Below are 26793 nucleotides of genomic sequence, written 5' to 3'. Positions count from 1 at the left end.
TGTATATGTGTCTCTCAATGACACTACTTTTTCTTAATGGCATTTTGAAATAAGAAGTTTGTCAGGCCTTATATCTTAATTATATGTATGCTGTATGATATATTAAAACTTTTTTATCCTATTCAAGCATGAATATTTATATTTTAAATTTTTTCTGGAAACATAATGGAAACAATTCACATAAGGTAAAAGAAAATAGCTTCACTGTTCAAATTTGATAAAAGGAATATATGAAATGAATATTGTTTTCTATAGTTAGTATCATTTTAAGTAACAGTGATAAATTTAAAAAATAGAGAATTTAGAATTTTATGACTAATTATAATAGCAATAACAATAGCCAGCATTTATATAGGCCTTAAAGATTGACAAAAATGCCTCTTTTATATTGCCTTATCTAAATCAAATAACCATCATATGGTGTAGATATTGCTGTTATCCCCATTATACAGATGAGGAAGGTGAAGCTGAGAGGGGTTTAGTGGCTTGCCCAGGGGTTCCATATCTAAATAAGTATGACAAAGATGGGATTTGACGTAGGTCTCCTAACTCCAGATCTAACACTATTCACTTTGCCATTTAGCCATCTCACTTTATGAGTAAACAAGATCACTAAGAAATATCATTAACATTTTTTCCTTGTTAGGTAAAGCAATCTAGGAGAAAAACAATGCAAGTTAAGACTCCTCGTGCCTTGCCCACCATGGAGGCCCACCAGGTGATTAAAGCAAATGCACTCTTCCTATTGTCCTTGAGTAGTGCTGCTGAACCCAGTATTTTGTGCTACCATCCAACGAAAGCATTCCAGTCTCAGCTTCCAAGTGTAAAAGAAGGCATCTCTGAGGATCTTCCCATCAAAATGCCTTGCCTCTACCTACAGACATTAGCTAGGTAATAAAAGCTATTCTTTGACTCTATCAACAAGTACTATTGTATACCTGAAATTTTTTTTTTTTTGGTTTTTTTGCAAGGCAAATGGGGTTAAGTGGCTTGCCCAAGGCCACACAGCTAGGTAATTATTAAGTGCCTGAGACCGGATTTGAACCCAGGTACTCCTGACTCCAAGGCTGGTGCTTTATCCACTACACCACCTAGCTGCCCCTTATACCTGAAATTTTTACCAGGAGTTCCGGTGTTTGTTATGCTTACCACAGAAGCCATTGTTAGAGGAATTTATATTCTAAAGTGGCATGATCTATATGTCCTGACATGCAACATAAATGGTTGCTTAGTAAATTTTGGCTGAATGAATGTCAGTGCCCAAAATAGACAGCCTTGAATTTTATCCATTTTTAGACCTAGAAAATGGGAATACTTAAATGAAACTTTCTTGTGGACCAAAAAATATAAATGTTTTAGGAGATGATTTGTCATGCACTTATCCTTATCTTTAATCTTTTATACTGAAGAAGAGTTTGGGGTTTTTTTTTATTTTTTTATAAGGCATATTTTTATAAGGGGTTAAGTGACTTGCCCAAGGTCACATAGCTAGGTAATTATTAAGTGTTTGGGGTTGGATTTGAACTCAGGTCCTCCTGACTCCAGGGCCAATGCTCTATCCAATACACCACCTATGCCCTTGAGGAGAGATAGAGAAGTTAAAATTTTTTACCCACAGCAACCATGCTACTGACAAAAATGAAGGCAATCTCATTGTACTAAAATTTATTTTAAGTACAGATAAAAAGACAAAAATAAAGAACAGCCTCTGCTTTGATCATTCACTATAGTTTTATATTTACAAAGAGGATTAAAAAGGTAGAGAGACAAATACATATAGAGAGAGAGAGAGAGAGAGAGAGAGAGAGAGAGAGAGAGAGAATTAAAATAACTTTGTGCTACCACTTCACATCTATTAGATTGACTTAATTGTCCAAAAAGGAAAATTATAACACTAATGCATTGTTAGTGAAATTGTGAACTGATCCAACTGTTTTGGAGCGCAATTTAGAAGGACAGCCAAATTATACATACCTTTTGATCGATCAATAACACTATTAGATCTGTATCCCAAAGAGAAAAGGACCTACATGGGCAGAAATGTTTATAGCATTTTTTTGTAGTGGCAAGAAATTAGAAATTAAGTGGATTCCCTTTAACTGGGTAATGACTGAATAAGCTGTGGCATATGAATGTTTTGTAATACTGCAATGGGTACAATAAGAAATGATGAACAGGCAGATTTCAAAAACACCTGGAAAGACTCAATATGAACTAATGCAACATGAAATGATAAGAACCAGGAAAACATTGTACATAGTAAAAGCAACATTGTCTGATGATCAGCTATGAATGACTTAGCTGTTCTCAGCAATAGTGATCCTAGACAGTTGCATAGGACTTATGATCAAAAATGGTATCCCTGTCCAGAGAATAACTGATGAATTCTGACTGCAGATTGAAACATACTGTTTTCACTTTATTTTTTCCTGTTTCTTTCCTATTGGTCTATTTCTTTCACAACTGTGACTAAGATAGAAATGTGTTTTACCTGATTTCAGGTAAAATCTTAGCATTTTAGGAAGAGAGGGGGAGAGAGAAAAATTTGGAACTCAAAATTTTGTTATAATGAATGCTAAAAATTGTCTCAACTTATAATTGAAATAAATAAAACGCTAGTTAAAAAAATTTCAATGTAGAGATCCAGGTATTATATGTTATATGTAATCCAATCCAGACATCATCATGAAAACTTTGTGGGATATCAGGATGACAACCTCTTCCAAGATGAAATGAGGTATCTGCGCTCAACATCTGTACCAGCACCATACATATCAGTAACTCCTGATGCAAGCCCTAATGTATTTGAAGAGCCAGAGAGTAATATGAAATCTATGCCACCAAGGTATTTCTATTCTTCTCTTTGTTAAAATACAAGCCCTGTGAAGTGTGTATTAGAATTTATGGGGAAAATAGGGCACTGAACTAGAAAGGAAGCCACAGATTGTCTCTGCAAGAGGATGACCCATAAAAATCATCAATAAATCATCAAAATCTTTTAATAATCAACTGTTACAAAAAATTTAAGAGTATATAACATTACTCCTACTATAGGAGTACAGAAAAAAGAAATTATCAGTATGGGCTAGATTACAAAATTTTAGAGATGTATGAAATCATAAAAATTGTTGCAACTTTCGTAACCTGTACAGTTAAAAAGTCTTTTCTACTTTGAGCTCTCATCCATAGTAGAAACTTCTTCCTCTTATTTTACTTTTTTCTAAGTTTTCTTGCTTTTGATCTTATTATTTCCCTGAAACTTCACCCTTTCAGAGTTCCTAATCCTTTTATAGTTGTCAACCTAATGCTCTTGTCTCAGACCTTATTCTTGTCTTCTCTGCTATTTGATGCTGTGAGTTAACTTTCTCTTCTTTGATTTCTTCTTTCTGTATTTTCCTGGCACTGTTCTGTTCTCTTTAGTTTGGTTATTCTAATGTACTTCACCTCTTGATCCTGAGCCTTAGTGTCTTCACTTTTTCTCTACACTGTCTTATTTGGTGATCTCACCAACTTCCATAGGTTCAGGCATCTCTCTGCTAATGATTTTCAAATCTACATCTCTAACCCTCAGTTCCATTTCCACATGACCAACTGCCTTTTGGATACTTGGAATTGAGATCTCATATTCAAACCCAAACCATATCTCCACATACACACACACACACACCTCCAATTCTACCTTATTCCCCCCAAACTTCCATATTATTGTGGAGGCTAACAGTACAGTTAGCCTTAGGTTCATTATTTCAGTGACATCCTCAACTCATCATTCTCATTCATTCCTTATGTCCATTGAGTGAGGGACCTTATCCTTTCTTCTGTAATTTCATCTCTGACTCATTCTTTCTCCATTTTAAATCAGGTCCTCCATTCTAAGTCAAGTCCTTGTCTAGACTGTTACAATGGCCTTGGACTTATTCTTGCCTCTTCGCATATCAGTTCATCCTCCACAAGTAGCCTGTGTTTTCCATCAAAAATAGACAGATCTGACCGTGTCTCACCTTACCTCCCACTTCTGTGAGCTCCATATTTCCCCTGAGATCAAGTATAAAATCCTTTGTTTGGCAGCTAAGTCAATCTGACTCCTTTCTAGGGTCTTCTTACATTCTACTCTCCTCCATGTAAGTACTGGGCATCTCACTCTTCTTCTCATGTGATGGTTTTCCTCCATCACTGTGTCTTTGCAATGGATGGTCTCCTTTCTTACCTCCACCTCCAAGAAATCCTCTCTACATTCTTCAGTTTACATCACACCTTTTCCTGGTCCTCCAGCTTAGTAGTTCCTTCCCTTCTAAGGTTACCTTCTGTTGACTCTGTATAGATATCATAAATACCTCCTGATATACATTTTGTCTCTTCCATTAGATTGTAAGGCTTCTTTAAGGAAAATAGTATATTTGCTTTTCCTTTGTAATCCCAGTATTTAGCACAGAGACACATGATACCAGGTACTTAACAAATGCTTATTGAGCGATTGTTTTATAGACATATCACATATAAAAGGACTTTATAAACACTTCCTTCTCTCAGTGTTTGTAGACAATGCAGATTATTATACTCCACACTTAATAATATGTACATAAATGATACTTTGGACAAGTATATAAGTATAGAATTTGATTTTTGTACCAAAATATATTTAGACAACAATGAGCCCAGAGACTTGCTTTTTTTTTCAAATTAATTAAGCAAGATCAAATGAATAAGTAAAGATATTTAAAATTGTTCAGTAGACTAAAAGAAGAGAAATAATCTTGATAAATTGGAAAAGGGAGCATGCCAGTTATAATTTGGAAGAGGATTTCAAAATAGAAGATAAAAGGAATTATTGGAACAATTGATTCTTAAAAACGTTTCCTTCCCTTGTTTTGCTATCTTTAAAGAGCATTTTAATTATGAGGATTCCATAAATTCTAACATTAAAGGGGAAAAAAGGTAGAAAATTTAAGTTTAGTGTAGATTGAATCAGTTTGTACAACAAAAATATTGTAAAAATACTTTCCTAAAGTGAAAAGTTTAATACTGATGCAGGGACAGAAAAAATGCTTAAAAATTTATAAAATTTAAATTTGAAAATAAAATGCTTTATTAAGAACTTGTGTGTTTATAGCCAGTTCCTTTCTATTGTCAATTTTATATTAATTTGTAAAGTAAAAATTGCTTTATTTTCATGACCACATCTACACTGTATTTTGAAAATTGTATTGGAAAATTTTTAATGCCTTCCCTTTCTTCCACATAAGAAATAAAGAACTTTTGGATTTGAATTTGTGAACAAATATTAAAAATATATCTAGGATAATAGAATAGTAGAATGACAATAGAATAATTTAAGAACAAATATAAGGAAAATGGAAACTAAAAAAGAGAGGGAGGATTTGGGGAAGTTGAAGTAAGCTAATAGTGTTAGTTTTTGAAAATTTATTTGTGGGATTAAAGCAGGTAATACTTATCCCTGTGGGAAATATAATTACATAATATTATGTATAACATGATTTATGTATTTATACAGCATACACAATTACATATTATAAATAAAATGCACATGGAACTTCATTAATTGTTTTTTGTTTCTTTCCTTGCCTTTTGTACAGTTTAGAGACTAGTCCCATAACAGATACTGATTTGGCAAAACGAACTGTCTTCCAAAGATCATACTCAGTTGTTGCTTCAGAATATGACAAACAGCATTCCATTTTGCCTGCACGTGTTAAAGCCATTCCTAGAAGAAGAGTTAATAGTGGAGATACTGGTAAGGGCAAAGGTTAGAAGTATATCCTTCCCCAGCATAAAATACATTCCCCTGATCTATTATGAACAAAGATTTTTGTGTCCAGTTATTAAAGCTCCAAGAAAAGGTAAAACCTTCATAATCCCTTCTTTTATTCGCAATTTTTAATGTTATTATTCTACTCAAGTTTTAATTCTAGTCTTCATTTTTTCTATTTTATTTTATTTAAGGTAATAGGGCTAAGTGACTTGCCCAAGGTCACACAGGTAGGCAATCGTTAAGTGTCTGAGGCTGGATTTGAACTTAGGTAGCCCTTACTCCAAGGCTGGTGCTCTGTCCACTGCACCACCTAGCTACCCCTCAAGCTTCAGTTCTGATCAGTGGATATGATAAATTAATAATAGCTCACATTTGTGTCATACTTTCTGGTTATTGATATTACTGTGAAAACTGCAAAATTACTGTTATATAATCTTAGCACACTATATTTTATGAGGAGTAGCTTCTTGGGCTATATATCACTGAATTCTAGCCAGAGCTTTTATTCTTTGTATTTCTCAATTAATTGAATAGAAACATCTATTATGCTTCTAAAGAATCAAGATAAAAAAAAGTTCTGTTCTCAAATCTTTTGAATGTTGATCATTATAATTTTTTACAAACCAAAGAATTAGCAGCTCTGGCATAAATTATCTTAATTAACAATTAACATCCATAAAATTTCTAATTCTTTTATGTTGTCATTTCTAGATTATTGAATATTAATATTACAGATTGTACCTGTGAAAAACAATTATTCTGATGTTTCAAACTAACATTTTGCTTTTTTTTATTTATTAAATAGAAGTTGGTTCCTCACTTTTAAGACATCCTTCTCCTGAGCTTTCTCGACTAATTTCAGCCCATAGTTCTCTTTCCAAAGGGGAAAGAAATTTTCAATGGCCAGTTTTAGCTTTTGTTATACAGCACCATGATCTGGAAGGTCTTGAAATAGCAATGAAACAGGCTTTACGGAAATCTGCTTGCCGAGTTTTTGCTATGGAGGTATGAGCATATTATTAGTAAAACTACTAGCTCTCTGGGTAGTTCAGTTTAATGAAATGGCTTTTTTTTTAATTAAACATAAATTGTTATATTTAAGTGGTTTAGAAGGTATCCAAAGGAAAATGCCAGCATAAAGTTGTAAGAAGATATAACAAATTCAGTAAGTGTTCATTAAGGGCTTACTACTATATGTGAGGCATGCTGAGAATAGCTATAATGATAGGAAAGACCCCAGCATACAGCCTAAAAAATAGTCACTCAATTAAAAATGATTGAGAATGTTAGAAGTACAATATTAGTTCAGGCAGAGGACTGGGAAACATTTTAGGAACAAGAGAGGGTAAGGATAGGGAAACTTTCTGCAGCAAGTAGTATCAAGCTGGACTTCTGTAGAACTAATCATCACAAGCAAAGGTGCAGAATGGGTAGAGAATTGTTTTAAGTACTAGTGACTGTCTGCAAAGGCCTTGAGTTGGAAAAGAACCCATTGAAAGTGGAGAGAGTGATCCACTTCATTGGAAATATAAAGTTAAGGGAGTAGTATGAGACAAGGCAGGAAAGGTAGGTTGGTTCTAAATGTGGAGGACATTAAATACTAGAAATGAGGTTTTACACTTTATATTCTAGACAATGGGAACTATTAAAGGTTTTAATGAAGAAGTGAACATATTTATTGTTGTATATTAGAGTTCTTGGGCATCAGTAAGGAGAATGGATTAGAGAGGGTATAGATTAAAAACAGAAAGAACAATGATTTCAATTATCAGAGCAAGATGAGAAAAGGACCTGAAAGAGGTAGATATAATTAGAGTGGAGAGAAGTCAAATGTGAGATATTAAGAAGGTTAAATTGGCAGGATTTGGCGACTAATCAAATATATGGGATGAAGGAAAGGGAAGAAATAAGAATTTTTAAAATTCCCAAGATTAAATTCCCTTCTTTTAGGACCTTACAGAGTCATGGAATAAAATAAAAAGGAAATCAGATTTATCCATATAATTCATTGAGCCTTCCCCTTTCACCTCTCCTCTCCCCCATCATAGCTTTTAGCCTGCTCCTCATATGTCACTCTCCTTTCCCATCTCTATGATCTTTTGAGCAATGATTGAAACCCAGAGGGTACCCTAGAATTCATCTAATTCAGCCCCCATTTCTATAGCTAAGGAAACTTAAGTTTTAAAGAAGTTAAGTGATTTGTCTAAGGTTAACAGATAATAAGAAAGTCATTTTTCATTGAAGAATGCTATCATTTTTTATCTTCTCATCAAATTTCACTAGAGTATTTCAGTTGTATAGCCATATACATTCACATTCCAAATTTCAAATTATGGAATGGAGGAAATTTTCAGTTGTCCTGGTAAATACCCTACTGTTCCTGCATGTTATTACATCATTCCCTAGTTATGTTAAGCTGCTGATTCTGCAGCATTAGATTCTTTCTAGAGAATAATGTGGCAAAGTATTATTTTAGTAGGAGAGCATTTTTTCTCTCAATTCTATAAAGAATTTGATAGTGAAATTAAAACTATTTGAAGCATAGTATCCTTCGAAGAAAAATCCTTATCTTTCCCCAAGCTGTTTACCAAGTATGTGAATTCACATTGCCTATGCTTAAAAAAAGATTTATGCTTCTTTTTTATTCGTACTATATTTGTTACTGTTTAATTATTTTTTTAAAAATTTTACCTCTACAACTTGAATTTTTAGGCTTTCAACTGGCTTTTGTGTAATGTCATCCAAACAACTTCTCTCCATGATATTCTCTGGCATTTTGTGGCTTCATTGACCCCTGCTCCAGTGGAACCTGAGGAAGAAGATGATGAAGAAAATAAAGCAAACAAAGAAAATGCAGAACAAGTATGTGTGAAATTTTAAGTATCTTATTTTGTTAGAATAGAAAAATTTATTAATTTGATTGAATTAAATCCTTCATTCTCACATCTAAATGGTAAGAAAAAAATTTTTCCTTGCATTGTGTAAAGTTCTTGCTGCCAATTTCTCGTGCATAATGGTTTTAATTCCTAGAAAAGATTTAATAAAAATTTAAATCTGATTTTAGCATAAAACCAATATACTAACAGTCTATATTTTATGGGGAAAAAAACGTGGTAACCAAATTCTTGTAGGCATGATTAGGTTACAAATATCACAGACAGCATGCTAAGTTACATATCCTGTATGCTATTCCAACTGAAATTATCTAATGGGTATATATAATTCAAACCAGATAACACAGATTGACATTCACATAATATTGTGCTTAATAGGTTGCAGTATCTTTTGTGCTATAAAATGCTTTTGTCTTCTAATTCCAACCTTATTTTTATTACAACAAATTAAGTAGTGAAGGAACTTTCACCAGGGTCATAGAAGTCAGAAGTTTTTCCTGTAAGTTGATATTTAACAGATTCTGCAGAAGTCATTGAAAGGAGGTTTGGGGCTTTTTTTGTTACCCTTTGAGATATTGATTGAGAGCTCTCTATTTTTTCCAACCTCTTTTTCTTATTTTTAAACTTCCATGAAGCAAGGGCAAATAAAAATTGTTGATATTTAAAAACTAACATCTTGGACTTCAGTTTCATCAGCACTACAATTACATTTTGTAATTCAGTTCACTTTTTTTAAAAATTATGTTGGTCTTTAACAGAGCATAAATGCTGCAATCACATAGTTTAAAAGAAAGCATATACTCTGCTGCACAGGGAGAATTTCAATATATATTATAAATAGATGAGTACAGTACCAGGGTGGGGTGTTATGGAAAGGTCTAGACATACAGCTAGATAGTTTGGTGGAAGTCAAGACACTTTCTCCTGGGAAAATCAAGGACAACGTCATGGAAAAGCTAGCACCTGGGGTAAACCCTGAGAAGAGAAAAGTATTCTGGTGGAGATTGGAAGGGGATTTATTATAGTCACAGAAGGAAGACATGGGAGAATGTTCTGGAAGTAAAAAACAAAAACCGCAATCTGAGTTTGAGGGACAGTTGCTGAGAATAGTTTGATGGTACAAACTGACTACAGTATCACAGGTGTGAAGAGGAATATTGTCAGATAAATCAAGAGAGAGCCTAGAGTCAGATTATGGACCTTAAATGCTAGACCTAAGAAGTTAACATTTTTCTCCTCAAGGTAATAGAAAACCAGCAAAGGTTCATAAGTAAAAGAATGATATGCATTTAGATGATTTTGTTAATGCTGTGAAAGCTAATTTGGAGAAGGGAAGAACTCTAGAAACTGAATGAACAGTGAAGAGGCTATTATAATTAAGTCAAAAGTAATGGGAACCTGAAGTGTAGAGTAATAGTCAAGAAGAAAAGGGGAGAGATGTGAGAAATGTCATGGAGACCTTGGTAATTAATTGGATATGAGAAATGAGGAAAAGAAAAGAATCAGAAGTTTTAGGTTTTGTGCCTGTATTTCTGGGAACATAGTAGTACCATCAACAAAAATAGGGAAGTTAGGAGCAGGAGCAAGTTTAAGTGGGAAAATGAATGAGTTCTCTTAAATTGAGTTTAAACATGTCAGTCAGCTCCCAGGTCAAGATGTCTGGTTTGCAATTAGAGCACTGAAGTTCAAGGGAAAGACACACACTATATATATGAATATATATATATATATATATATATATATATCCATCCTTATGACTCACAAGTATAGAGGGAAAAGTTACAAACATAGAATCCAATAAAAGCACCAAAAGCCAGAGTATAGAGAAAGAAAAAAAAAGGAGCCTTCAGGGGTCCCCTGCTTAGGATACATTAGATTTGGAGGATGTGGGGCAGCTAGGTGGCACAGTGGATGGAGTCAGGAGAACTTGAGTTCAAATTCAACCTCAGACAGTTAATACTTACTTAACTATGTGACCTTGGGCAAGTCACTTAACCCCATTCATTGCCTTGCAAAAATTCAACAAAAAAAGAAAAAATAATTGGAGTACGAACTTCCAAAGAAAAAATTCATCTACAGAATTTAGACATGTAAGAGAATCAGTAAAGAAAGAATGTCAGAGAACTACAGAAGGAGAGGGAAGATTCAGGAGAAAATAGGACTTGTCAGCAATGTCATATCCTACAGAAAAGACAGGGAAAATGAGGACTGAGAAAGGAATATCAAATTAACAATGAAGAACTCATTTTCAGTACATCAATGAGGCAAGGTAAGTCAGATTGCAAGGGCTTTAAAAATGTGTGAATGTTGGAGAGTAAGTAGAAGCTTCTAGGAATTTGGCAGTGGAAGAAACTTGAGCATGTGGGAAAGAAGCAGCTGAGAAGAGCTTGAAGATTAAAGAAAGAGAGGAAGAATTAAAGAAGGTAGAGAAGAACCAAGACCTAAGAGGAAATATTCCTCCTTGAAGAAGGGGAAAGTCCACTCTTGAGTATCCTCTGAGACAGAAACAAAAAAGGGGAGGATGGTTGGACATGTACTAATAATCTGATATGCAAAGCAATAGAGACTATCTCTCATTAAACTAGGAGGCGAGGTCTTTAGCTGAGTGAGGTAGAGAATAGAGAATTAAGAAGAAAGGAAACCTGAGAAGATAAAAAGATTGCCAGGTAGTGAACAGTGGGGGGAGGGGGATAGAGAGGTACCCAGGGCCCTTGATTAATAACACAAAAAGTAGGACAGAGGGCAATGAATTCACAGAACTTGCCCGATGTCCTATAGCTAGGATGCTGAATCTCTCCTGGCACCTTTCTATAGCACTTTTTGAACTTCAGAGGAGATGCTCCTAAATAATGGTGGTAAAGGAAAACAAGAAATGAGTTGATTCTTCCTGACCCTGTAAGTAAGAAGAGAAGCCAGCATTAGAGAGGGTGGCAAGGGACATGGTGTCTTCTAAAGAAATTTATGTGTCAGTAATCTCCAGAAAGTGATAATGAAAGCGTAGGCACCCAGGATAAAGAAGAGTTTGGTAACAGAAGAGCCAGGGTTGCTGAGGAATCCACTGAAAGGGATGGGCAACAGAAAGTTGGACCTGGGGAGAAGGAGGAATGAACTCCAGTGGAGTCATTATATGATGCTATAATAGATATCTATATAGGTAGGTATAATAACTTTTCTTTTGTTTCTTTTTCATCTCCCTATTTTATAGCAGTAAAAATTTCTAGAAAACTTCAAAAGGACTTAAAATTACTTCAGAGGAATGCAGCTATATGTATATGATTCTTATTTATATAATATACATGATACAACAAGCATGCACTTACTAAATTGACAAAATTGAAATTATAGAAGAAATGATGTATATATGTTCAGATCTAGAAAGATGTTTAGAAATTATATATATTTATTTAGATCTTTGTTTCTCATAAATATCATTGCTGTTTTTCCTTCTTAAGATACAGAACTTACGTATTTTCATTAGATTATTAAGTACAGATTTTTTTAATGTATTTCCTTTTGTTAAGTTGTCTGTAGATTATAGATTATTTCTCTTTTAAAGTTTCGTACACCAAAAACATTAATTCATAACTTATTTGATTTTCTGTCTCAGGAGAAAGATACAAGAGTATGTGAACATCCACTCTCAGATATAGTGATTGCAGGTGAAGCTGCTCATCCTTTACCACACACATTCCACCGCTTGCTTCAGACAATCTCAGACCTTATGATGTCTCTCCCCAGTGGCAGTTCATTACAACAAATGGCACTCAGGTATTCCAACATCTAACATTTCACCTGCTTTGAAGAAAATATTGTTAAAGATTTTTTAGGAAGTCTTAAAGTGCTTGTAAAATTTCTGAAAATTTTGTATGATCCAGTTAGTCCCTGGCATGCCTTTGAAAGTCTGCCCTAGCCATTGGCCATAGAAACTTGGCTACTTCACCTGCTGCTCCTCCGACCCTCTTCATAGACTGGTTTTGTCTCAGACTTCATGGCAGCATGGGACTGGAGAAAAGAGTCCTAGCACATGGAAAACTGATGCTTACTGCTTATTTGACCTTTGACAAGTCCCTTAACTTTAGTTCTTCATCTGTAAAATGAAAGGATTGAGCTAGATGATTACTGAGGTCCCTTGTAAATCTAGATTTATAATCCTACTATTCCCTCCTTAATCCAGAATCCATGTCTCATTTTTGCCTATTGCATATCCAAAATAAACTTCTTTCTGAAAAGAGGTCACTGAGTTTAGGTTTTTCCATGACATTTAAAAGACTCTTCAAGGGCAGCTAGGTGGCACAGTGGATAAAGCACCGGCCCTGGAGTCAGGAGTACCTAGGTTCAAATCCAGTCTCAGACACTTAATAATTACCTAACTGTGTGGCCTTGGGCAAGCCACTTAACCCCATTTGCCTTGCAAAAACCTTAAAAAAAAAAGACTTCAGGTTTTTTGGTACCACCTTGCCCCTGTGCTCCCACCCCAAATCTCCCATCAGTACTTGTGGAATCTTTGTCTTTTTCCTACAGGACCTTAGTGAATAAAGAGAATGTGATTAAGAGATCTAAAGGAATTGGTCAAGCCCTTTAAGAAAGGAGAAAGCATAGCTGTATAGTTAGGAACTAAAAAAACAGGACCTAGCTCCATTTCATCAAATCAATACCAAGGATAACTTTTCTGAGATTTCTTAAATCTTTATAAATTTTCCCTTCTCCGTTATACTTACCATCTGTTTTCTTTTTGCTAGCAGTTAAAAAAAAACAACTCTTAGAAAATCTTAAATTTGAACTGAAACTGGACCACAGGAAGACAACAGGAGCAGCATGTGTTGGAAGTAAATTTGAGAGGTTCATAAAAATTAGAGAGTGATAGGAAGTAGTATGGACCCGGTAATGCCCAAGTATTCCTAGAAATTTTCACTTAAGGGAATTCTCCACACTCATTCACATTCCACTGCTACCTAAGACTACCAGAGCTATGATGGTACCTTGGAGCAAGAGGCATTCCCATTGTCATTGCCAGAGATAGTGTGAATGGATATTATTTTCCTGGCATCTTAAACTCAAATGGAATACATGTTCATTTTAAAGCATTATTCATGCATGAATTTGGATTCTAAAAAAGTTAAGTTAAATAGACTTTTATGAGAAAATTCATGAACCAAATGACTGTATAAAATTATTTTCATAGGAAAGTAAATTCAGCTGCTGATCTTAAAAACAAGAATTTTAATACATTCTTTTCTTAATTTGGATGCTATTTTCATTTTAAATGTTAGTTCAGAGTTATAATCTTGCTTAATATTAGACCAGATATTACTAAGTGGAATATTACAAACCTTTAAATATAAGCCCTTGGTGGATTTATAGAGGAATGGGAGAATTTGGCTTTCATCATGTTTAAACAGTTCAGTGATAGGAGTAGCAAAAGGAATTTTGCAACTTCAATTGGAATTCAAATATTTATTGAATTCTGTCAGAGACTGTGTGTGTTAGGTTTTGTAAATAGAAAGACAAAGTAATACTTGCCTTCAAGGAGCTTGTATTTCCCTGGAAGAGCATATAAGCAAATGAATTGTAGATATAACACCAATCTATTATTTCCCCAAAGCTGCTAAATGTGATATTCCTAAACTGTATTTACATATCACACCCAACTTTTTTTTCAAGTTTAAAAGATTTATCTTTATTTTTTAATATTCTCTTTTTATACAAATAATTTTTTATACATTAATAAAATATTCTTGTTTAAGAGTAAACAGAATACCCCCTCCCCCCAAAAGAAAAATATAGACTCACTTGAGTGATAAAGGGTAGAGAAAAAATTAAAATAAAAAAAATAATAGTAATAATTGTAGGTATGTCCAGGTGGCGCAATGGACGGAGCCCCAGCCCTGGAGCCAGGAGCACCCGAGCCCATATCTGGCCCCATGCACCCAACAATCACCCAGGCATGTGACATGCAAGCCACCCCAACCCCACTGCCCTGCAAAAAACCGAAAAAAGAAAAAAAAAGACCCAAAATAAAATAAAATAGTAATAATAGTAGGGGTGGCAGGGTGGCAGACAGAGCATTGGCCCTTGAGCCAGGAACAACCAGGTCCAAATCCAGCCTCAGACACCCAAAGATCACCCTGCTATGTGGCTCCAGGCAGGCCACACAGCCCCATTTGCCCTGCACCTCCCCCTAATAATAAAAAATGTGCTTCAGTCTTTGTTCCTACACCAACAACTCTGTCGCAGGTGATCACATTCTTTATGGTAAGTCCATGGCCAAAGTTACTTCCATATTTTTCCACCGTTGCCATTGCTGATCGCAACTCCCTCCTTTCATATTTCTCCACTACCATGTACTATATTTTTTCTCTCCTTTCACTCTGACTCTGCTGTAGGGTCGCTGAGTGGTGCAGCAGACAGATCCCTGGACCTGGGACCAAGAAGCCCTGAGCCCCCATACCACCCCTTAGGCCCAGCATCCACCTGGCCCTATGGTCCCGGATAGGCCATCCAATCCAAGCCCCTTGCAAGAAGTAAAAAGGAAAATGTGTTATATCTGATCACTCTCCCCCCATGGTCCATCCTCTCCTACATCATTCACATCACTCCCCTTCCCCCTGTCCTCCCCTCCTTCTTACTCCAGATGTCTATACCCCATTGAGTATATATGCTGTTTCCTAGCCACCTCTGATGAGAGCAAAGATTCCCTCATTCCCCCTTGCCTTCCCCCCTTCCATATCATTGAAATAGCTCATTGTAATAAAGAAAAAACTTATTACATGAGATAGCTTGGCCTATTCCCCCTCTCCTTTTTCTTTCTCCCATTCCATTTCCCTTTTTCTCTATTGACTCCATTTTTACACCATATTTTATCTTCAAATTCAGCATTCTCCTGTGCTTCAACTACAAAAGCTCTCTCTACTTGCTCTATTAACTGAGAAGGTTCATATGAGTATTATCAGTGTCATTTTTCTATGCAGGAATACATGCAGTTCATCATCCAGTCCCTCATATTTTCCCCTCTCCTTCAATCTCTCCATGCTTCACCTAAGTCCTGTATCTGAAGATCAAACCTTCTGTTCAGCTCTGGCCATTCTAACAGGAACATTTGAAATTCCCCTGGTTCATTGAAAGTCCATCTTTTTCCCTGGAAGAGGACATTCAGCCTTGCTGGGTAGTTCATTCTTGGCTGCATTCTAAGCTCTTTTGCCTTCCGGGATATTATATTCCAAGCCCTACGGGCTTCCAGTGTAGTTGCTGCTAAGTCCTGTGTGATCCTGACTGCAGCTCCACGACATTCGAACTGTGTCCTTCTGGATGCTTGTACTATTTTCTCTTTGACTTGGGAGTTCTGAAACTTGGCTATAATATTCCTAGGGGTTTGTTTTTTGGGATCTCTTTCTTGGGGGGATCAGTGGATTCTCTCCATTTCTATTTTGCCCTCTGCTTCTAGAATATCAGGGCAATTTTCCTGTAGTAATTCTTTGAAAATGATGTTGAGGCTCTTTTCCTGATCATGACTTTCAGGTATTCCAATAATTTTTAAATTATCTTTCCTAAGTCTGTTTTCCATATCAATTGTTTTTTCAATGAGATGTTTCACATTTTCTTCTAATTTTTCATTTTTTTGGTTTTGAAGTAATGAATCCTGGTTTCTCATAAATTCATCAATCTCCCTGAGTTCCATTCTTTGTCTGAAGGATTTGTTCTCCTCAGAGAGTTTTCTTATCTCTTTTTCCATCCTAATTTTGCTTTTTAAAGCATTCTTCTCCTCAATAACTTTTTTGAACTGTTTTATCCATTTGACCTAAGCTGGTTTTTAGCATGCTATTTTCTTCAGCATTTTTTGGATTTCCCTGACTAAGCTGCTGATTTCATTTTCATGTTTTTCCTGCATCTCTCTCCTTTCTTTTCCCAGTTTTTCTTCTAACTCCCTCATTTGATTATCAAAGTCTTTTTTGAGCTCTGTCATAGCCTGAGCCCAATTTCTGTTTTTCTTGGAGTCTTTAGATGCAGGAGCTTGTGCTTCCTCATCTTCAGACTGAGTATTTTGATCCTTCTTGGGCTCATATGCAAAATATTTCTCAATGGTCTTCCTCTTGTTTCTCTGCTTTCTCATTTTCCCAGCCTGAGCCTGGTTTTGGGGTGCTTCCTGAGCTTTTGGGACACTCCCACAAGGGTCTCATTGTGTAAGGCTCTATCCTCCCTCCTGGTCTGTGAATGACCATAAGCGCCCCCCTCTGCCACGGGGCTGAGGTGGGGGGGCCCTGCTGTTCTTTGGGGGGGCCTAGACTGTGATCAGGATCTGAATGTGGTCAGAGCCCCAGAGTCCTGTTCCAGGGGCAGAAGACAGAGCTAGGCAGTCTCTCTCTTCACTCCCCTCCCTCAGCTCAATGGGCTCATGCCCTGGGGGCTCCTGTTTACCAGCTCTGCCTGCTTCTGTCCCTGGATCTGGGTTGCCGAAAGACCAGGTTGCTCGCTGTGTGCCCTGAGGGCTGGATTTCATGTGCTCTGGCAGAGGTCCCCCACTGTTCCCCCAATTTGTGCTTGGTGCTCCCCGGGGTGTAGCTCAAGAGACTCCCCCACTGCTGTGAGCCGTGGCTCCCAGCGCCCTGGGGCTGCCTCCGGGAGGCTGAGGCTCTTTCGCTCTGGTGGGCCACCCCTCTGGTGCGCTGCCCCTCCAACCCCGGGGAGCAGAGCCTTTCTGCTCTCTTCCAGGTTACCTTGAGTAGGAGAACTGCCTCACTGGGTCCTGTCTCTCGAAACTTTAGTTAGAGTCCTTAGTATCAAAGTTTTATGAGAGAGCTTTTAAGAGCCGTTGCTCTCTTGTCGCCATCTTGGCTCCGCTTCCCACACCCAACTTTTGAAGAAGCTTCTGTAGCTCTCTATTGCCTGTAAAGCCAAATACCAGTTCCTCTGATTTAAAATTCTAGATAATCTCTGTCCCTTTTTTTCATATAGATTTATTATTACTTCTTCTCTGGTATGCATTGTTCCAGCCAATTGGGCCCCTTGCTATTCTCCATTTACAGCACTGTCTTTCTGCACCACCACCACCACCACCCCTTGCCTGGAAGGTACCACTTCCTTCTTTAAAGTGCCTCTTCCAAAGAGGGCCTTTCCTGACCCAACTCATTATTTTGTGTATATTAATATCTTTGTGTATAAGAACAATAATAATAATAATAAATAAAAGTATATATGTATACATATGCACATGGTCATAAATGCATGTATGTGAATGTATATAGGATGACTTATCTATCAATCTGGTTTTTGTTTTTTTTCTGTTCTTCAGTATTTAGCCTAGTGCCTTTAAATATAGTAAATGCTTAATACATAATTTTTGATTGAATGAATGAACAGATGAATGAACTTGATGAGACAGAGCTGTAGCCACAAGAATCAGAAATAATTCTTCCCCACATAGGGTTTTTTGGGGCTAAATATTATTATATCCTCTGACTAGTAATAGTATCATCAATTGATCAGTTAGAGAGAGGTACGCGGTCATTATAAAAGTAGAATACTAGTCAAGGAGTGAATTTCAGCATATGTTCTCAAATTCCATATTCCCAATTCCTCAATTTTTAAATAGGATTGTAATTTCTGTTTTTCTCATAATTCCCCTTTACCTTGCTACAGCTAAATAGTCTGATATATCCTCCTTGATGACTATATAAATAATTTTTTCCTGGGTCTTTTTCCATATCATTTTCTTATTTAGAGCTTTAAATTTTGTTTTGTTTTAACATATTGCTTATACTTACAAAACTTTTTCAGAATTTTCTTGGCACTGTAATGGTTATCATAAAGAATAATCTGATACTGTTTATATTTTTTTAGATGCTGGAGTCTCAAATTCAAGCAATCAGACCATCAGTTTCTCCATCAGAGCAATGTTTTTCATCATATTAACAATATTCTTTCTAAATCAGATGATGGAGATAGTGAAGAAAGTTTTAGCATAAGTATACAATCTGGTTTTGAAGCTATAAGTCAGGTAGGTTTTTAAATTTTCACAATTCCACTTTGTACAAGAGCCCAGAGTAGTAGAAGGACTATTCAAGCTAAAATGAGAACTTTTGGATTCAGTACTCCAGTTCTGCTCAATAATAGACTTGTGACTTTGAACGGTGATAAGTTGGGTGAAATCAAACTATCTCGTGTGTGTGTGTGTGTGTGTGTGTGTGTGTGTGTGTGTGTGTGTGTGTGTGTTTTTGCTGAACTGCCTCATAGGGCTTTTATAATAATCTGAAAAAATTATCACCATTATATTTGTAACCCTTAAATGCAATACAAATTTAAAACATTTATTGGGGGGGGGGGTCCATTTCACTTTCTTAATCTCTCCAGTCTTCCTCTCTGACTTTTGAAGGAGGCTTTTAGGAAAGCTATTAACCTTTTTCCTAAACTTTTAAACATAAAAGAGTAATTAAAGCTCTTCATTCTGAATATTCTAATTATTTTTTCTTTTGATAGGAATCATGCATAGTATTATGTTTAAAAGACCTAACCAGCATTGTTGACATAAAGACATCAAGCAGACCTGCCATGATTGGAAGTTTGACAGATGGATCAACAGAAACCTTTTGGGAGTCAGGAGATGAGGATAAAAACAAAACTAAGAACATCACAATCAATTGTGTAAAAGGAATCAATGCTCGTTATGTTTCCATTCATGTAGACAATTCAAGAGACCTTGGGGTAAAAAACAAAATTTTTTATTACTCAATATTGTGTGTGTGTGTGTGTGTGTGTGTGTGTGAAAATCTTAGATAGAAACATGAGTTTAGTAAAAGTGATATTGTATAGGAAAGTTTGATTCTTAGAGGGCAGAAAAATTCAGTTTACTTGGAAATATTAGATTAAAAATTCTGAATTTATTAAGAATTAATTTCATTTGGAACTGTCTTCCTAGTAAAATGGTTTGCTTCTTATGGAATTGGGTCAGAACTGATTTTGTGTGGTCTAGCATAGTTTCCACCAGTTCTTACTGAGTATCTCATGACATGATTTATTAGAGTTATGAAAAAGTACAAGATGGATAATGGAGGGAAGAATATATTGGGAAATATAGCTAAGAAAAATTATAGATGAATAAAAAAAAAGATGAATAAACACCTATTTTTTAAATGGATATAACAATAGCCCCTTCCCTTAAGGAATTTTTAAAAATTCACCAGATAAGACCAATAAAGATAACATATATAACTCTCAATACTAAAAGTACATATAAAATACATATAATTAATTGCAGTTCGGTGGTACAGGATTTTCAGAGAAATTATTCACCAATGGGGTCTTCATGGAAGGATTAGTTGTATAGATAGACTTAACCAGAGTCAGGACTTAAAGAATTAGTAAAATTTTAATAGGCAAATAAGAGCAAGGATAGCATTCTCAATAGGCAGAAGTAATGAGCAATTTTATAAACTATGTTTAAGAAACAAGGAGTAGAAAAGTTTGACTGTATAAAGATATTTGATAAAGCTAGAAAGATAAAGACCAGATTATGGAGGCCCTTAAATCCAAGGCTAAACAGCTGGTATTTGTTCTGTAAACAGTGGAATAATTAATTTTTTTGCACAAAGCTGATGTTTTCAAAGTGGTATTTGACAAGTATCCATGCAGCAATGGTAAGCATAATATATTTGGAATGTAGAGAGATGAACAACAGAAAATGAGTTGAAGCCACTTGAAATCATCAAGACATGAAATGATAAGAGCAGTAGGAGTGGGAAGGAAGGGAGAGGTGGGTGGGCAGGGAGAGGAGAAAATAAAAATCAGTGATTTAAGGGGAAAGATAGAGGTAGGTAACAAAAATGACAGATTCAGGAACTAACATTTATAATGCTTCCAGCAGAAATAATGGTAACACTAACAGAAATAGAATGGTTCTTTCCTTCACCTAAGCCTCCTTCCATTTCTGAAATGCCATGGCTCTATTAGAACAGTAATCTGATCTGGGGAGGAGGGAGATGATAAATTTGGTTTTAGGCATATTGAGTTCTAGGTGACAAGAAGATATATAAATTGAAGCAACCATCAAGCAGTCAGAGATGTGGGACTGGAGAAGCTGAGACTTTTAACCTAGGTTAGGAAATCTCCTGCCCAGAGGTAAAAGCTGAAGCTATAAACAGATGGTTATCTCCAAGACAGAGGCAAACAGGCAGAGGAGAGGAGAGCTGAGAACTAAACTTTGAGGAACCTGCACATTTAGGGACACTAAAAAGAATAGTGGTGTCTTAGTGGAATCTTGAGTACCATGAGTTAAAGAATTAATGGGTGATGGAAGAAATAAAATGGTGAGAGCAGCTATTCATTTGATAAATAGGAAATTGAAAGGAAAGAGAAACTCAATCAGTATTAAATATTTACACTGTGCTCCACCCTTTTCTATCTATGCTCTGGGGCATACCAGATGGTGTGCAGGTGGTTCTGTGTTCTCAAAGATCTTAGAATATTACTAAAAAAATCAAGATTAACATAAGAATGGCACACTTCCATTAAGAAGTCTTGAATGCTAAGTTTAAAGTGCAATAATTACTTGGAGAAGGTCAAAGATGTTGGAAGGTTTCACAGAAGAGGGAGACAAGGAGAATGTGATAGGCAGTAGGAAAGCATCATAGGTTCTTGAGTACCAAAATTACGTGATGAAAGTAATGTTTTAATGTCTGTCTTGTCTTTTTCAGAACAAAGTGACCTCAATGACTTTCTTGGCTGGCAAAGCAGTAGAAGATCTGTGCAGAATCAAGCAGGTAATTAAAATACCCTTTAATAAATGATTAGGGAATGGGGAATTAAGGGACTCTGTACTGATTGAGTTCTAATCCAGGCAGCCATTCCCCAATTTTCCAACAGTCTACTTAGAAATACTTTCATTGTCATTACTTCACAAACTGCCCATAAACCTGCACTTCCACTCATTAGGCTGTTCTATCATCTTCTGTTTAAAAGGGTTATTTAGACTTCAAATTTGGTCCCAAAAAAGTATTTTTATAAGCTAGCATGAGAGCATAACTATCTTATAATTGTTTATTATTGTTATAATTGTTACCAAATTTGAATTAGTTGTGCACAGTATCTCACTTCCATAGAGTAGAACTGTCTATATCTTTAAAGTATCAGAAATCAGAAAAATTTATCTTAACTTTATGTTTCTTGTGAAAATGGAATTTTGCCAAAACTGTGAGAAAGATTTAAGTAAGTTCAAAATGATGAAAAACTTTCTAAAAATTGGTTATTTTTCCTTCAAGACCCCATTTAGGATTTTTTTTTTTGACAAAGACACTGGAGTGGATTGTCATTTCCTTCTCCAGCTCATTTTACAGATAAGGAAACTGAGACAAACATGGATAAATGATGTGCCCAGGATCACATAGCTAGTTAATTATCTGAGGTCAGATTTGAACTCGGGAAGATCAGTATTCCTGACTCCAGGCCTGGCTCTCTATCCACTGTGCCATCTAGATATCCCTTTCTAATGAGCAGTTTTCTGCAAAAAAAGAAATTAGATGATCCAGAGTAGTTAATTTCCTGTCACTCAAGAAGAGAATTTTGGTTCCAATCATGACATTTGTAATAAATGCTGTGAATAGGATTCATGATTTGGATATTAGATTGCGAATAGCATTTGTGAATCCTCTTATAACTCTAAGATTTTATAATTCTGTTTCTATTTGTGATTTAACATTAATAACAGATGGCATTATATATGTGTTACATGTGGTGTCTTTATTTTTATGGCAACCTTGTGAATAAAATGCCATTTTAATCCCATTTTACAAATGAGGAAACTGAAGCAGGTACAGAATAATTGATTTTCTCAAGGTCACATAGCTAGTATGAATCTGAGGCAGAAGTTGAACGCGGTCTTCTGACATCAGGTTTAACACTTTTATCTACCATGCCACTTCACTGTATAGGCAATTGAACTTTTTTATTTTTAAAAAGCAGAATAATATGGTATAGTTCTAAAATGGACAGTTGATAACTAATAAATCATATGAATGGCATGTTAAATGTCATAGATCTTGAGTAAATACTCAGCTATTGAGATCTAGTTTTTAGTCATTACTCTTATGAATATTTAACACAACCAGATCAAGATCCATTGTATTAGTGTAAATGTCAAGTTAATGAAGTAATACAGGGGCGGCTAGGTGGTGCAGTGGATAAAGCACCAGTCCTGGAGTCAGGAGTACCTGGGTTCAAATCCGGTCTCAAACACTTAATAATTACCTAGCCGTGTGGCCTTGGGCAAGCCACTTAACCCCATTTGCCTTGCAAAAAAACTTAAAAAAAATGAAGTAATACACAATTAAAGAAAAGTCTTACTGATTTATGAATTTCATATATCCTACTTGCAGTTGTAATTATTTTTCACAGTAGCACTTGAGCAATTGGTATGTCTATTTGTAGGATTCTGATGTAGGCAATGATCTTGTCTGGTTTCAATCATATCCCTGTTCTCTGCCTCCAGGTTGACCTAGATTCCAGGCACATTGGATGGGTAACAAGCGAACTTCCAGGTGGGGATAACCACATCGTAAAAATTGAATTAAAAGGCCCAGAGAACACATTGAGAGTTCGACAAGTTAAAGTCCTGGGATGGAAAGATGGTGAAAGCACTAAAATTGCAGGTCAGATATCAGCTAGTGTGGCCCAGCAAAGAAACTGTGAAGCAGAGACTCTGCGAGTGTTCAGACTCATTACTTCCCAGGTACGTTCTCATTGCCGCATATCCTTAATTAGAATAATCAATCAGCAGTTATGAAGTGACTGCACTGTAGTAGAATAAGCATATACAGCTTAATACACCATAAAGTAGACAGGGAGGGAATGAACTGGGAAGAATTAGGAAATACTTTGTAATGGTGGGACTTGAAGGAAGTGAGTAGTTCTCTGAAGAGCAGCATTCCAGGTAGGGAGAACCACAGAACTAAATTACAGAGAAGGGAAATAGAGGACCTCGTGCAAGGTGCAGATCTAGAGTAGGAAGTCATATGTACTAAGTCTGGAAAGATAGTTGAGGACTGATTGTGAAGGGCTTTAAAACCCAAATAGAAGAATCTAATTTACAATCTGGGCTAGAGAGCTATAGGAAATTATTAGCAGAATGGCATAATCAAAGCCAAAATCCTCACTGAATGAAACCACTTTGGCAGCTGTTTAAAAAATGAATTGGAACAAGATGTGTCTTGATTCAGGAAGACCGTTGCAATAGTCTATGCAAGATTTAACTAAATCAGGCACTGTCCTTTGTAAATGAAGAGAAGAGGTTAGATGATAGGAGATAGAATTAGCAAGATTTAAAAACTGGTTGGTATTTGGGACAAAGGAGAGAGAAATTAAGGATAATTATTTTGAGTGTAAAATGACTCACTTGTATACTTTAAATTCCATAGTTTCATTGGTATATGTACTTCTTCAACCATTGTAAGATATGAGCCCTCCACACCTGATTCTGTGAAGTTCTTGTCCATATTTATGATAAAGCTTGCATAAACAATCTACTCAAAGAGTAAAATCAAAGGATTCCTTCTAGGGTTTTTTTTTGGTTTAGTTTTTCTTTTAGTATCTTAAAGATAGTAGCCTGTTTTAGGCTGCTGTCACTTAGTTTTCTTATATGAGACTGTACTCGTCTTGTAGTTATACAGTATCCTTCATAGCATTTTTAACATCTTTATTGCACACAGATTATCCTTATTAACATATTACAATTGATTGATGCTTACCATGCTAATAGTAATAATTATAACAGCTAATATTTTATATACTACTTAATTAAGTACTAATTACTAAGATAAGAGCTTTATGATTATTTTATCATTTGATCTTCACAGTAGTCCAGATAAATGCTGTTATTGTTATCCCCTTTTTACAGTTGAAGAAACAGAGACAGAAGTCCCAAAGCTAGTAAGTGTCTGAGGCTGTATTTGAACTCAGGTCTTCCTGACTCCAGGCCTTGTGCTCTGTCCTCTGCACTACATTGTTGGCCCCATTTATCTTTATACATGTTTTCAATTATCTTTGTATTATTTGTCATTTTCTTTCTCCTTTTCATTTTTTTAAAGTATTGAAATCCATAAGTAAGAAGGCAAAAAAAAGTACCTAATTACAAATGTGGATCACATTCTCTTTACTTTTCACACACAAATCTTCAGTGCCTCTCATACCCTTTTTATTCATTCTCCTCCCTCATCTTTTTCATCCTTGGATGCAGATACCATATTATTTTGTGCAACAATTAACTGCAGTATATATCGCAGTAAGTGAAAGATGCCATGCTAACTTCCTAGGGATGCAAATTTTAATAGGTCACAAATTCTCTGTTCCTGTAGCTTATAGATTAACATAATAAGTAGTTACAGCCTACCCGAACATCAGAAATAGCCTGTAAATTAAAGGGTTATAGACAAAGTGTTGTGAAGTGCATCTTTATTAATCACTAGTGGCAAAGTGGGATGGAGAAATGAGAAAACCAGGGACAAATTCATGGAAAAGAAAGCATCGAGTTAGTTTTAGAAGGTATGGAGGAATTCATCAGACAGAGAAGGGAAGGAATGGCATTCTAGACATGAAGAACGACAGAAACAGGACTGGAATTGGAGAGACGTGATCACAAGCAGAGGTGCCATTTGACAGGAATACTGTCAATGATATGGGAAATGGGAAACATCACCAGTTTGAAATGCTGAGCAAAAAAACAAAGTCAAAAAGACTTTGACCTTTACTTGGTAAACAGCAAAAATTCAGTGAACAGTTTGAGAAGAACATGACCTTATCTAGAAACTAGCAGAGGGAAGCATTTGAATCAGGATCAGCAGAGAGAGAAGCAATCAACAAACATTAATACCTGTTCAGGGATTCATATTCTAATGGGCATACAACCTGAAAATACAAACATCAGTTCTGAAAATATAAGCATCATGTGTGAGAAAACAGTGAGATACCCATTTTGGGTGAATCAAAGAGAGTATGAAGGGCAAGTAATATAGGGTAAGGTGAGTTGAGAGCAGCCTGTGAAGAGCATTAAATGTGAAACAGAAGATTTTGCATTTGATCCTAAAGATAACTGGGAGCCACTAGAATTTATTGAGGTGAGTAATGATATGGTCATCCCTTTATGTTATAAATATCACTTTGACAGCTGTGTAGAGAACAAATTAGAGAAAATCCAAGGACACCAATTAAGAAGTTATTATAAAAATTGGGGCTAGAGATGATTGGGGTCAGAACTGGGATGGTGGCCATGTGAATGGAAAGAAGGAAATGGACATGAAAAATATTGTGAGCTAGGTATAACAAGATTTAAAAACTGACTCAGTGCATAGAGTGAGGAGAGTGAAAAGTCAAGAATGACTCCAAGGCTGCAAACTTGGGAATAGTATCTTCAAAAGAAACAGAATTTTGGAAAAGCAGTGAGTTTGGGGAGAAAGATATTGAGTTCTGTTTTATATGTTGACTTTGAAATGCATACACATCTATTTCAGAATTCATTAGGCTTAATGGTGAAAGACTGTAAAAGAGATACTAAAGCTGGATATATAGATCTCTATGCATAGAAATAATACTTGAGTGGGGGTACCTAGAGATTAAGTATAGAGAGAGAAGAGAAGAGAACCCAGGACATACTTCCATAGCTCAAGGAGCTTCCTGTGTATTCAATAGGTATCCAAAGAGTGAATATTAAATAGATTTAACTCATTTCCCTCTATACACTCAAGTAATAAATGCAAGTGACATAGAGTTCAGTCTTTATTTCTCATTATAGCAAATGCAAAAATTGTAAATCATTTTTAAGAGTTCATAAATATATTCATAGCACATAAGACTATCACAGTAATCCAAAAGCTTCTATTACAAAGGAAGAATTTAGTCTCCTTTCCAACATGGCCCCACTCAGTCCCTGCTAGTCTTGTAGCACCATTCTATAGTCAGGCTCCTTGGAAGACAACCTTTTTGGCCTCCTCCTTCACTTCCCACTCTGGCCCCTGTTGGACCTGAACTATCTGGATAACTCATAATGATAAAAATAAAGCATAATATGGTGTTCTGTTCCTCCATATTTTGAGTCTAAGCTCTTATTGCCTCTCCAGCCACAAGCCCTCATGTAGGAGATCCTTTTTATTTCTA

General features: G+C 35.8%; 1 protein-coding gene across 1 annotated transcript in view; it reads left to right on the top strand.

The window, feature by feature from the left end:
• MYCBP2 (MYC binding protein 2) overlaps window positions 1–26793 on the top strand; it is a 292534-nt gene that overhangs the window by 225131 nt on the left and 40610 nt on the right. The window contains exons 58-67 of the mRNA XM_074192761.1: window positions 647–891; window positions 2678–2845; window positions 5595–5752; window positions 6576–6775; window positions 8483–8632; window positions 12272–12432; window positions 18499–18655; window positions 19135–19359; window positions 21348–21413; window positions 23138–23377. Coding sequence (XP_074048862.1) covers window positions 647–891; window positions 2678–2845; window positions 5595–5752; window positions 6576–6775; window positions 8483–8632; window positions 12272–12432; window positions 18499–18655; window positions 19135–19359; window positions 21348–21413; window positions 23138–23377 — 1770 coding nt within the window. The remainder of the gene's footprint in view (window positions 1–646; window positions 892–2677; window positions 2846–5594; window positions 5753–6575; window positions 6776–8482; window positions 8633–12271; window positions 12433–18498; window positions 18656–19134; window positions 19360–21347; window positions 21414–23137; window positions 23378–26793) is intronic.

Source organism: Macrotis lagotis, chromosome 6, assembly GCF_037893015.1.
Source record: "Macrotis lagotis isolate mMagLag1 chromosome 6, bilby.v1.9.chrom.fasta, whole genome shotgun sequence".
NCBI lineage: Eukaryota > Metazoa > Chordata > Mammalia > Peramelemorphia > Peramelidae > Macrotis > Macrotis lagotis.
Note: the sequence above shows the minus strand (reverse complement) of the source record. Positions and strands in the feature narration are given on the sequence as shown.